Source organism: Taudactylus pleione, unplaced genomic scaffold (assembly GCF_031769625.1).
Source record: "Taudactylus pleione unplaced genomic scaffold, aTauple2 ptg000202l, whole genome shotgun sequence".
Taxonomy (NCBI): Eukaryota; Metazoa; Chordata; class Amphibia; order Anura; family Myobatrachidae; genus Taudactylus; species Taudactylus pleione.
The window spans coordinates 8,016,069-8,029,362 of record NW_028284604.1 but is presented as its reverse complement, the minus strand read 5'-3'; the positions used below and the strand labels follow the sequence as shown (position 1 = coordinate 8,029,362).

The 13,294-nt window shown below is 40.1% G+C and overlaps 1 protein-coding gene across 1 annotated transcript in view; it reads left to right on the top strand.

The window, feature by feature from the left end:
- MCC (MCC regulator of Wnt signaling pathway) overlaps positions 1-11,730 on the top strand; it is a 367,976-nt gene extending 356,246 nt beyond the window's left edge. The window contains exons 18-19 of the mRNA XM_088477689.1: positions 5,835-5,957; positions 7,457-11,730. Of these exons, the coding sequence (XP_088333815.1) occupies positions 5,835-5,957; positions 7,457-7,637 (304 nt within the window). The 3' untranslated portion in view covers positions 7,638-11,730. The remainder of the gene's footprint in view (positions 1-5,834; positions 5,958-7,456) is intronic.
- Positions 11,731-13,294: the final 1,564 nt, after the last annotated feature.

Genomic DNA, 13,294 nt, shown 5'->3' with positions numbered 1-13,294 from the left:
TGGAAGAACCTGAGTAGGCAGCCCGAGCTTGCTAGGTAACCTAGAGTGTTCTTTGGGTTCAGGATCGCCCAGGCAAGACACCAGATAAAATACAACTGTATCTTTATTATAAAGTTAGTAAGTAACATATAATACAGTAGAATAATAAAACAGAACATGTATCTTAACAAATGCCAGAGAGTCACCAATTCCTTAGTTCTCTTCTTGCTCACATTGTTGGACCTGTAGGAGACAACACTCACCACCCCAGTTGAGTGTCCCACATCCTCTCTCTCACCTGCCCCTTATTATTCTCCCCAAAATTCCCACTGTAAGCTATCCTTCCCCAGGGAAGATACTTATTAGTAGATCCCCTGGTATTGGTTTCCATGAAAACAGACTACATGAGGTATGAAGGTGTCCTCCTCTTATCACTGTATGCCACATGTGCTGTGGGTGCCATTGAGTCCAACAGTCACCTGTGTAAGACAGTGGCTTCCAGGGACTAATAAAGAGGAGGGCGGACTGATAATGAAGGATCCCTCATTGAGTTAACCCTTCAGATTCATTTGTGAACCCCTCCAGCTGTTAGGCGATTCCTGTCTGATGGACATGCAGGAAGCAACTGACAAAAGGACCTTGTGACCATTTGGGTGTGCTCATTTAGGCTGTGTATAGGGTACTTGGGATTGTTAATAGGCCAGCATTATTTTATTGTATTGTGAACCATGGTTTCTCAATGATGGTAGGTAGAATTCTAAATTTCCATAATCTTTTGGGTGCTTTAGAATGAGAGGGTGCTGACCCGCTCTGGAAGGTGACCGTTTAACAATCTACCTTCTACATGGTAGAACACTGGTAGGTCTGGTCAAATATTTTTCTATAAATGTTATTTCAGATGTTCAGCTTTAATTTTCTCCCAATCTGTTCCCGTTGTTATGTTGACAGTCAGACAAAAGATGTAGCTGAGGTTCTAGCTGTTATGTTTTGAGACTGAGATACCAATTCCTACCATCTCAAGGAGATGTAATTTTATATATTTTCCTGTGTCACTGAAGGCTCTGCTTCCACAATGAATTGAAAATTACAGTGTTTTGTTTCCTGGTTCTTGCAGGCTATGTTCCATTCCAATGACTGTGTGTAGCGTGGAACATGGCTTAGGGGAAGACGGGGCTAGTTGTTACAAAAATACAGAGATTAAAATATCTAAAAAATCTTCAATTACAACCAAACAAAAAAATTTACAAACAAAACAGTATTCTTTCTTTTGTTTATAGTGGGTGTAAGTTACATCCAATAATTCTTATTAACAATGAAAAACATGTTGAAAATATTCATGGCAATCTTCTCCCAACAGGGGTAACTTGTTACGGGGTTGGAGCAAATTGTTACAGGTAAAATAATCTATACCAAGGGGTCTATTCATTATTACATAATTATACTAGTGATGTTTTTGTTTTGAACTCACTGCTAGTTCAAAGTACCGTTAGGAGGCATTCATAATGCCTCCCTAACAAAGTATCACTTCCGAAAATATGCTCTTTGTTTGAGTCAACTTTTCTGAAATTGTGATACATTTCTCCTTTATCTATGGCCTCTCCTCTCTCCCCAGCCCGCAGCCCGTGCTCCTTGACCCGCAGCCCCTGCTCCATGGCTCCCCTCCCTCCGACCCGCAGCCCCTGCTCCATGTCTCCCCTCTCCCTGGCCCGCAGCCCCTGCTCCATGGCTCCCCTCCTTCTGTCCCGCAGCCCCTGCTCCGTGTCTCCCCTCTCCCTGGCCCGCAGCCCCTGCTCCGTGTCTCCCCTCCTCCCAGCCCGCAGCCCCTGCTCCATGACTCCCCTCCTTCTGTCCCGCTGCCCCTGCTCCATGTCTCCCCTCTCCCTGGCCCGCAGCCCCTGCTCCGTGTCTCCCCTCCTCCCAGCCCGCAGCCCCTGCTCCATGACTCCCCTCCTTCTGTCCCGCTGCCCCTGCTCCATGTCTCCCCTCTCCCTGGCCCGCAGCCCCTGCTCCGTGTCTCCCCTCCTCCCGGCCCGCAGCCCCTGCTCCATGGCTCCCCTCTCCCTGGCCTGCAGCCCCTGCTCCGTGTCTCCCCTCCTCCCAGCCCGCAGCCCTTGCTCCGTGTCTCCCTTCCTCCCGGCCCTCATCACTTACCCCGCCGGAGCCTGTCCCCCGTCATTGCTCCCCCCCTTCCCCTCTGCGCAGCCGCCACTGCTCCCCCCTGCCGGTGTTTGTCCAAAGGCCACCTACCCCCCTGCTGCCGCCACAGCCGCTCTGTTATGCATTTCCCCCTGGCAGTGACTATTCCAGTCTTTATTTTTTGCCCTCATTCCAGAGTAAAGATTTCTTAAGTTTCTGTGGTTTTGATTCTTTTTATTTTTTTTTCATTTCTTATATTTGCCTATAGTTCTAGCTGATCTTTAATGGGAGTGTCAGTGAGTGACAACTTGCCTCTGATATTGTGTAACAACTTGCCCCAAGTGTAGTCAAATAACCCAGATGGCCATAGTTTGATTTCCGTGCTTCAATTCATGATTATTGCAATCCTAAGAAATACACTAATGGTCTGTGATTCTAACAAAATGTATAATAAACCCTTACCTTTAACAATCCAGCCAAGATACCACTTCAAATCTAGGTGAAAAACTCTACTTTGGAACAAGAAAAACGAGTTTGTTTAGGTACCAATTACATAAACACGTCTGCGTTAGCGTTGTTTCGCTGAACACTGACAGTAACATGTTCAAACTTGTTCCCAGTCACATGAGCCGCGGCGCGAAGTTAACATGGTTTTAGATTCATCGCAACAACTTGCCTCTGTAACAACTATCCCCGCCTTCCCCTACTTGTCATATGAATATGTCATTTTACCTAGGCTCAGGTGCTCCTATTGTCTACTTCTCACTTGCTTTTCTTTTCGGTTTATTTTTGAAGTACCAACCAAGTTAAAAAACAAAAATAAAATAAAATTGCTGTTACGAATGCTTTTAAAATAAACCAAGGTGGGGAATCCTTTAAGAGGAGCTTTGACACCCAATCAGTTTGTTTTAGATAGGCGGAGTGGGAGGGGTGAAGTGAGTGCAGCATTGGACAGACCCATCTGGAGTGTGGCAGTTAAGTAATGCTGGGTACACACTTAAGTGACCCACCGACCGAGCAGCCGATTTGGTAAGCTATACACAGTACCAATTATCCGCTTGATATATCTGGCCAGACATCACAACTGTGGGCATTTAAATTTGCCTGCCCAGTTGTGGTGTCAGTATTACTGTTCTGCGGCCATTGTAAAAGGTTCAAAAAATTAAAGATAATGCATTCAGTTAGTGAGGACAATTTTGATCTCATGCCAGATGACGCCCTCCCAGCCTTTCCTTTTGCCTCTTCAGTGGATGGTTGTTATGGAGAGAATACAGATGAATTTTTGCAATGATGCGTAGTCTAAATCTGTCCTACATGAAGTGCTTCATGTCTCAGCAGCTGCCAGTCTGCTGTCCTGCAATGAGTAACATCTTAAATGCGATGAACTATCCCACATGCTGCTCATACGGTACAAATTTCTGTAATTAATGAGATAAGTAGTCTGCATTTAGAGCTCTCAGAACATCTGCTATATGTGCTGAGGCCATGCTTAAAGTAATAGTGGTTTTCAACAATGGCACTCTTCTCCAGTCAACATAAAGATTCAAGGCGGCCATATTGGTCCTTATCTCATAGATATAAAGATCACTAAGGACTTTTATGGGCTGGCATTAATTTAATGTGCTTAATGACATGTTATTAAATATTATTACTGTCACACATGGCAGTATTTACAGCACAAATAAAAGCTGGAACAAAAGTAAACTTATATAAGAATTCCATAATGCTTACTTTGGAGTTCTAAAACACATTCACTATTTTTATTATTTTTTTTTTTCTCCACCTCCATAAATTACGTCTTCACTCTTTTTTTACTTTGCCTTCGGTTCTATTAAACACAGCCAGCGGTCCTTTGTTTCATTTTCTGCATGTTCATCATTCATAGAACTCTTGCTATAAACCCTTTTAAAGCTTTGAATTACAATTAATGGAATTTGTATACTTGTGTTAATTCCTTTTTTCCTAGTCCTATAGGGGGCACTGGATACAATGGGTATAGAGTAGTGCAGTGGCTAGATATTTTACTGCCAGCTTCTTTTTGGAATCCTAATCAGGACATAATGAAACCTCAGGGTCAGAACCTTCCACCACCTCACCTTTTTTCTAGGCAAAAAGTCAGATACTTCCAGAGCTTGGGGAACCCTTGGAAGCTGCCACTTGCGTGAGTGGTTGGCGGCAGTCCTAATTCTCTCCAAGGAGGGTGACACTTGAAGCAGACCCATCATTGGTAATGCCAGACCTTGAGATCAAGCTGGTTTTTCAACTGCAGCTGAGATGGAAGCCAAAAGACCATGGTCAGAGAAGTGTTGCTTCTCATGGCGCCAATGACTACCATGGAAGATACTTACATGGGAGAATCCCTGCCTAGCTAACCTAGGGCATGCGGCAAGCCAGGTGAGCACTGCAATAGCTTAGACCAGTGACTTTGCCTAGGAATACTCCACAAAGTAACTTGTTGCACTCAAAGGCGAATGAGGCATAGGTCCTCAAACTCACATGCCGCTCAAGCATTCGCAGTAGACTGGGTAGGAGGCATTTCTTCCGAGAGCACAGCTGCAGATGTACAACCCAGATGGATGTGGAAGTGCAAAAGACACTGGACAGGGAAGAGCCCTTAGAAAACCCAGAACCCCAATATACATGACCATCTTGCTGCGGAGAAGGAGCTGATGCTACCTAAGATGGCTGATGTTTCTGTTATTTTGGGCCTGCCTAACCCTAACTGGGAAGTCAGACCAGGAAGGAAGTGCCAAATGGATGACACCTCCCCCCAAGACCCACACACGTGACACCAGCCCCAGCCTGGCAGCAGGCACCCTGCACCCACTCCTCCTGTGCAGGGGACAAAACTGCGACTTAGACCAGACTTTACTCCTAGAGGCGCTGAGAGCCACTTTTATGCCGCAGTCCCAGCCAATGGTAATAGGAGGCACAGGAGTCCCAACCACTACCTGCGGCAGAAGTGATATAATCTCTCTGTGGCTGTGTTAGAAGGAAGTGATGGTCGGCTTAGAGACGCTGATTCCAGTATAAAAGAAGAGCATATAAAATAAAGCAGTCAGAGAAAAAGGTCCTAAAGCATACCAGCAGTTAATGATGGTACGACGATGGAGCGACGATGGAGCTTTATATTTTGTTTGTATTTATATTTTTTGTGTAAATTCAGTGCCCAAACTCCTGCCCCATTGTATCCACTGGCCCCATAAGATGAATGAGAGAGAATATATGTTTCTGACCTGCTGACTGTAGTCATTTTAGGTCAGTCGTTATGCATCTATCCCTATTCCTTGCATCAAGTATGTACAGGAGATGTACTGGAGTTAACAATTTGGAAGTCACTAAAGAATGATGACACCTGCTGGACAAAACAAATAAGTAACACCTTTTATTTTTATTATGGCTCATCATTTAAGCATGTGAAAAGTGCAGTGATTTTATATTAAAAAAAAACAGTCCACAATTTGGCAAAGAAACTGGAACGTCATTAAGGTTGTTCTTGCTGCTTTATCTGTTCAGCCAAGCGTCCAGCACTTCCTGGAGGAATAATATAACATGTCCTCTTATTTATAGATAATGTGATTGCCAAGGACACCACTGTTCATTGTTCATATGCTATTTTTGTCATAGTAATGGTAAAATGAGGATCTGCACTTTTATAACAGTGTGATTTAGGGGTTTTCAGAGCATTGCCTAATATATTATTTTTCTTTTTCCCCCAGGGAAAAGAAGCTAAAATCTCGGGCACATGAGCTGGTGAATGCCTTAGAAAGACTCACAAAGAGCAGTGAGATCCGACATCAGCAGTCTGCAGAGTTTGTCAATGACTTAAAGAGAGCCAATAGGTCTGTATATCTGTGTTACCAAGGATGACATCACTAAGTGCCACTTCTTCTTATTGGCGCTTCCTTCCATTGCCCTCTCCCACTTTAATGCCATTGTAATCCATCTGTCAGTGTATTTATAGTATCTGGCATCTGCAGAAGCTCAGCATTCTATGTTTACAGTGTCTGATTATGAAATTACACCAATGCCATATCTTTAAATGAGAACCTCACTGTGAATAAGATTAAATATACTTTTAAAGCTCCTACCTTCTTCGATCCATTACAGTATCTGACATCTCTAAGTAACTTTTTGACCTGTTAAGTCAGCTTCCTTGGTACTCAGAGCAACGATGCAAGCTATGCTAGTTATGTAATACTGTCCACTTGTGCAATGGAGATGCTTGTTTGTAATGGGTGGTAAGGGAGAATTCTAGTCTACATGCACATCCAAATTGGTTTAATGCTACTGAGAGCCTATATGTATAAGTAATATATCTCAAAGGGATGCGTTCATAATACCAACAGTCGGGATGCCGGTGACAGAATCCCAACACCTTTCAGAATCCCGAACACCGGCATCCTGATGGCAAGTACTGGGGGTTAGGGGGAGGGTTAGGTTTCGGCACTAGGGGCAGAGTTATGGATGGGCACTAAGGAGGGGGAGGGTTAGGTTTAGGTTGCGGGGGGGAGTCAGGCAGCAGAGAGGGGAGTGTTAGGATACTGACAATCAGGTGTTGGTATCCTTACCCTGTCTTGATGGCGGCGTTGGGTTTCTGACTGCTGGGATCCCAAGTGCTGGCATCCTGTACCCAACCCATCTGAAATAATAGACATGCATATTTATACATCTACCCAGCGGGTATGGTATGCAAGATCCACAGGGAAAAGGTCGACATTTAGAAGGTTGACTGGTTCTGAATGTCGACAGTCAAAAGGTCCACATGGTCATTAGGTCGACCATCATTATGTGGATGTGTATTTAGGTGAACTGAGTGAAATGGTCGACACATTGAAAAACTTTACATTTAACACATCGACACTAAAATGTTGACACTTTTTTTGTTATTTTAGCCTAACCCTAATTCTAACAATCATGTTGACATGTTAATTGTCGTCCATTTAACCCTGTCGACCTAAATACATGACTGAAGAATGACGGTAAACCTAATGACCAAGTTAACCTTTGGACAGTTGACGTTCATAATGTGTTGACCTTTTGAATGTCTATTTTTTTTTCTCTTAGTGTCGACCAATCTACCTGATACCCTGCCCAGTATGTTCGCTCCGGCCACTTGTAGTAAATAGACATGTTTAGCACTTTGAAGGGGACAGAACTTGTCACCTGTAGAGAAGCTTATGGATGCACAATGTATTACCCATAGTAAATTCACTGCACAGTGTAAGGAGAGCACCTGGCATCCTGTGCTTTGCTGTTTTGAGTGTTTTTTTCTTCCAACCTGCAGCCTTATGATTAGTCATTTGGTTCTGTAATAATTTGTTTTCTTTTTCCGGAGCAGCAACTTAGTGGCCGCATATGAAAAAGCAAAGAAGAAACACCAGAACAAGCTGAAGAAGCTGGAGTCCCAGATGATGGCGATGGTGGAGAGGCATGAGACACAAGTGCGGATGCTGAAGCAGAGAATAGCTTTACTAGAAGAGGAAAATTCAAGACCTCATACTAATGAGACATCACTGTGAACCAATGTTTGTGCCATTACAAGCCTGCAATACAGACTGATGTGTTCTCGTCTGCATTTCTATCCAGCAGTCTGCTCCTGGGTGTGACTGGATATACTCTCCAAGTACAGACTTCACCTTCTAACACAAAATTGTAGCCTAATATGTGGCACGGGGACGAGTAAAATTTACACTTCCTTCTTGTGATGTATCTAAAACTCTTATATGTGTAAGACACTGGTGTGTGCCAAAACCATGTCACGCTTGCACAAGCAGAGAGGCCAAGCTGTGCCGAGAATGCTGAGTGGGGGACGGATGGAAGAAAAGAATCACTCCCGGGAAACTTGCACCTTTCTTTTGTTTCAGTCTAAGAATGAGAACTTTCATAGTATTTCTGTGGACACTGCGAGATGCTGTCCTTAGATCATTACCAGCAAGCAAAATAACACAGCATTACTGGGGAGCCAACTCTCCCAGCCTCACCACCAATACATTACAGCGCCTTCTCTGCTCAGCCAGATGGGTGCTTGATAAAACCATGCCCTACAGCTTTAATACCATAAATAAACTAATACAGTGGCTGACTGTGTTTCTTAGTACACTGTGACTATAAGTGCTTTGATTTTTTCCTTTGTATGGGGGCTGTCAACCTATATTCATAGCCTATTTTTTTTTATATGTTGCTTTTTAATATGTACAAGATATTGTGTTTCTCAAGGTGTTTGTCAGTCACTTGCTTTACAATTGTATTCTCCTGAAACAGCATGTGCAGCCAACCATTGCTCTATGATAGGGACAGAGAGAATAAACACAATGACATTGGGTGGTGGTGCCGATTACAGAAAGTTTGTCATTTATGATCAATTTCTTGTGTAGTTCATTATTCTATCATTATTAGATTCTTTGTGGAATCTGAGGCAATACATCCATGTGGGGATATGGTCTGAGTGAATATGTCTAGCATCAGACATGTGGGTGGTTGTTATGGACCACAGTTTTGAATTCTTTTAATTTCAGGTTTTTCATTGTGCTGTGTCCTACATATGTCCATCATAATAATCTACTTCCAGCAAGTCGCACCAGACAGATTGGAAGTTGTGATGAAATGTGAATGCAGCTGTTTATGTGGTTCTATATAGTAACAGGCAGCTCTACTTTTTATACTGCTACATCAGCCCACCATGGAGTTGAGAGAGAATACTTCTCTGATGCACTTTAAATGTTATTTGCTTATGTCTTTAGTTTAGTAAAAGTTTTGTAGATGATGATTTGCCTGTCTCTTGTTCTGGTAATCTGCACAATCAATGCAGAGGCTGTACATTCCGTCCCCAGGCGATGACTCCAAGCTAGGACAGGTTCAGTGTTCACATCAAATAAACGGACTATTATTGTACACTATGGGAAAATGCCCCAACAGGAATCTATGTAATACAGAGCAAGCTCACTAGTTTACTGGGAACATAAAGGATAAATAAATACTCTAGCATCAGGACAAACCCAGTATTATTTCACCATTTACCAGACATTCTTGGGTAACTGGCAATAAGTCAGTTTGTGAAAGCATTTTCAGCAGATACTCACTATGGATGAATACATTCAAATCAAATGCATGGGAAATATATTGATAGAAAACATTGATAGAAATTATAAGTTTAATGGCTAACTAATTACTTTTATAAACAAATTGCTAACTAATGCCATAGATATGGCAGGCTTTATGCTGGTTACAAATATGGTGAAAATCACCTTGATTGTGCCCCAAAACTGACCTGATGCCTCATACTAGCCTAAACAAAATCTGTCAGATCGTTCTCAGACATGAGTCCGTGTTATCAGATGATTACCGCTGTGGACCTATGTGCCTCATCCTCTTCTGACCATATGGAAAGGTCCAAAGTCTGACATCGAACAATCCTATATCACCCAGTTGGACCACTGATCACGATAGGTCCACGTGTGGCCAGTTTAACCCATTAATGCCTGCCCAATGTCTTTCGACATTGGGTGGTCATGTTCTTTAAATGTATGCTCCTTATTTTGTCAGGGCACAGGAACAATCTCTGGCCACTCAATTTATTTGTTCAATAGAACACATTGCATTGCTTAGTGGATGCATTACTTAGTGGATACATTACTTCTCCCCCACGATACACATGATCACTCAGACTGCCATGCAGAACAGAGATCTACTAGGTGTAAGAGTTTCCATCTTAGCTCTCCTAGTAAATAGATTAAAAGAATATATTTAAAAACGTGTCTATCGGTGCAACTATTGTTTGAAAATACGTAGTAGTATGTGTGGTTCTGTCCCTAACATTACAATGTGATTACACAATGGCCTTTTCTCAGGTGTGGTTTGTAAACCTTAGTTAAAGTCTGCCTGATATGGAGCCTTTGTTGCAAAGATATGGATTCAGTTAAGGTGCATACACACGATTTTTTTGAACGATTTAACTACGACGTCGTTATCGTTCAATCGTTGAAAAAAATCGTTCAGTTTTTGAGTTCTAACGATGAACGATTATCGTTCATGCGCGTTCCCGTTTGTAGTTCATTCTGACTGACCAACTGAACGATTTTCCATCGTTCAAAAAATCGTTTATTACACTTTAAAAAAATCTGACAGATAATATGACAGAAAATCGTTCATAAAATCGTTGGTAACAAAATCGTTGTGTGTGTATGCAGCTTTAGTAATTAAAAGGTATGGGGACAAATACCCATTTAATTGTTTCTATTACAGAAGTGATCCTGCACCAGTCTGCTGGCTACTATTTAGCTTCTGCATTAACCCAAAGAGCCCCTAATCACCACATATTAGGTAAACTGTAATCAAATTTCCAACCTCTTGCCTATGGCACATTCCCTAGGATGAAAATCAGAAGTTGTTATATTTTTAATATTATCCAGGTACAACAAGTTAAGACTATCCTGATAGCTACCAAACATTTACTCTGAAAGATCTACTAGTTCAAAAAGAGGCTCAGAAAATAGATTTGTGGCCAGTTTGATCTAAATCAAACAAAGATCCTAATTGTAGCGTGTATGGGGCAGTTCGGTGCATCCTGCTAGAATCTTTCTTGAGTCAGTACAAACAGGTACAAAGGTTTAATAAATCTGTTGGAGACATCTAAAATTCTGGTGTCAAGTAGAAGTTTGGGGTAAACTGACCTCAAAAAAGTGGTAAAGGTACTTTTAAAATATATAAAGTAGCAATCCCCTCATTTGTTCCTATAGGACGTATGGTTCACAATCATTTACATCAATCAATATTTAGAAGTACATTTCCCATGCTCAGTATACACCTACAGTAGTTCAGCATTGAACATTTCACTGAAAAGTGCTTTTATATTTCAAAAATAGGAACTGGAGGCAGAAGCAGTCATTTATTTTTTATTTCAAATATTCACTTTGCTCTGCACACAGTTTTCATATAACAGAAATAATAACAGTTTCAGGCTCTCTCTGTATAACCTCCATGATGTGTGCAACCTTATATTTAGACCTAGCTTGGTTGACAAGCTTGTGAAAGTTTTATTTTGTTCATCAGGCTATGAAATATTGTAATTTAATTAGACCATGTCCTGCACTGGCCATTAGTCTATAAAAACAAAACAAATGGCGATTCATTTAACTATGGGTTGAGTTGCGTGGTCTGTGCTTGGAGCTGTTCAATTACAGTCCCACGAGCACCCCTAAACCAGCATTAAAGTTCATTTCTGCTTACACCACTAGAAGGTGACTCAACCTGTGGCTAATTGAATCTGCGCCTATAGTAAAAATGGAGTAAAACTGAAAGTCACTTTAGCTATAAGTAATTTTTTTTTGTTTGAAAATTACACTATTATATCATGTAAATGAAAATATATGCTAAAGAGACAAGTAATTTATCTAGAATTAAGGTACAGTTTCAATTCAAAGCAAACAATGGCAAAAACAATACTTTAGAAATCAAGTGTTTTTAGAAAAAGTGGTATAAATGTATTTTTTTGTAGTATATAACAAAAGGAGCAAAATGTCAATTGTACAAGTTGTTTTTTGGCTGGAAAACAGTTGAAATAATAATCTACTTTAGACTTTTTTCAATTGTAAAAAAAATGTATGTAAATTATTTTAAAAGTTTACTGTACACTTAAAAGAAACAACTTTCAGTATTAACTTTTTTTTTTACTTTTGTAAGTAATTTTAACATTAATATTGTATAGAATTTAACACCCCTAATAAATTCTGACAAATATATAACAGCAATGATTACAAAAAAAAACTAAAATAAATTGCTGTTACAAACTTTATATAATACAGGGTAATTCCTACTCAAAACACCATTCAAAGTTTTTATATACCCCTTACTATCCTTTAATTTCTATTATGTCAAAAACACACACACACACACACACACACACACACACACACACACACACATTTGCTGATCCTATACTTCTGCAAAATGGGATGTAACTGGCCTGTGTTTACAATTTAATTTTTTTTTTTAAATACATTTTAATAAAACCTGAAACTAGATCATTAGCTCTCTATTGACTTAGTAATAAACATCATCTCTATAATACAGGTTGAGTCTCCCATATCCAAATATTCTGAAATACGGAATATTTTTAGCATGATTGAGAAAGTGAAACCTTTGCTTTCTGATGGTTCAATGTACACAAACTTTGTTTAAAGAACAAAGTTATTAAAATACAGTATAAAATAACCTTCAGGCTCTGTGTACAAGGTGTATATGAAACACAAATTAATTTAATGTATGTACACAAACTCTTTTTTATGCACAAAATTATTAAAAATATTGTATAAAATTGCCTTCAGTCTGTGTGTATAAGGTGTGTATATGAAACAAATACATTGTGTTTAGATTTGGTCCCATTCTCAAGATATCTCATTATGGTATGTATATATTCCAAAATATGGAATATTCCGATTTCCAAAATATCCCTGGTCCCAAGCATTTTGGATATGGGAGACTCAACCTGTAATTTTATTTTTAACATTTACAGCTCTATGCCTTCTTGACAAGACCTTATTAAACAATATTGCAATGTGCCAGTAACAAATTTGATTACAGGTAAATATGAAGCATTTTGTTTCTTTTAAACAAATAGCACTACCTTCAGTAACATACTGTGATTAATAAAATTATTTTATATAAGAAGTATACAAATTATGCAATACTTTAACACAGTGCAGTCTCAGATATATACCTAAACATGTAATTATTCTCTTGGGATTCCAAATGAATTGATGTAGCCGGTTCTAATAGCAGCAAATATATGTCTATGGTGCATACTCCTATATATGAACATGCCACAAGCAGATAAGGACCTTTGTTCATTTGTATTAACACAGTCAAAATAATGATCACATTACACTATGGTTCGAGCAGATAATTGTCCAGTTTGCCATAAATTACTTGTACTAAGAACGCACTGAGATTGATGTATTAATGTGGAACTGCCACATTCTAGACAAATGCTTGTACCTAATGTTCAAAATGTTTCTAGGCATTTTTTTTTTTTTACTTTTTGGACACATGTACAAAATGTTTTATAGAATTAAATCAAAGATTTGCAAACATAAAGTTGCCAGATTTTGATTGTTATTTAACCTGAATTACTTTGTAACTGGTGCTGCTCCCACAGCAAAAATACTGTACATGAACTAAG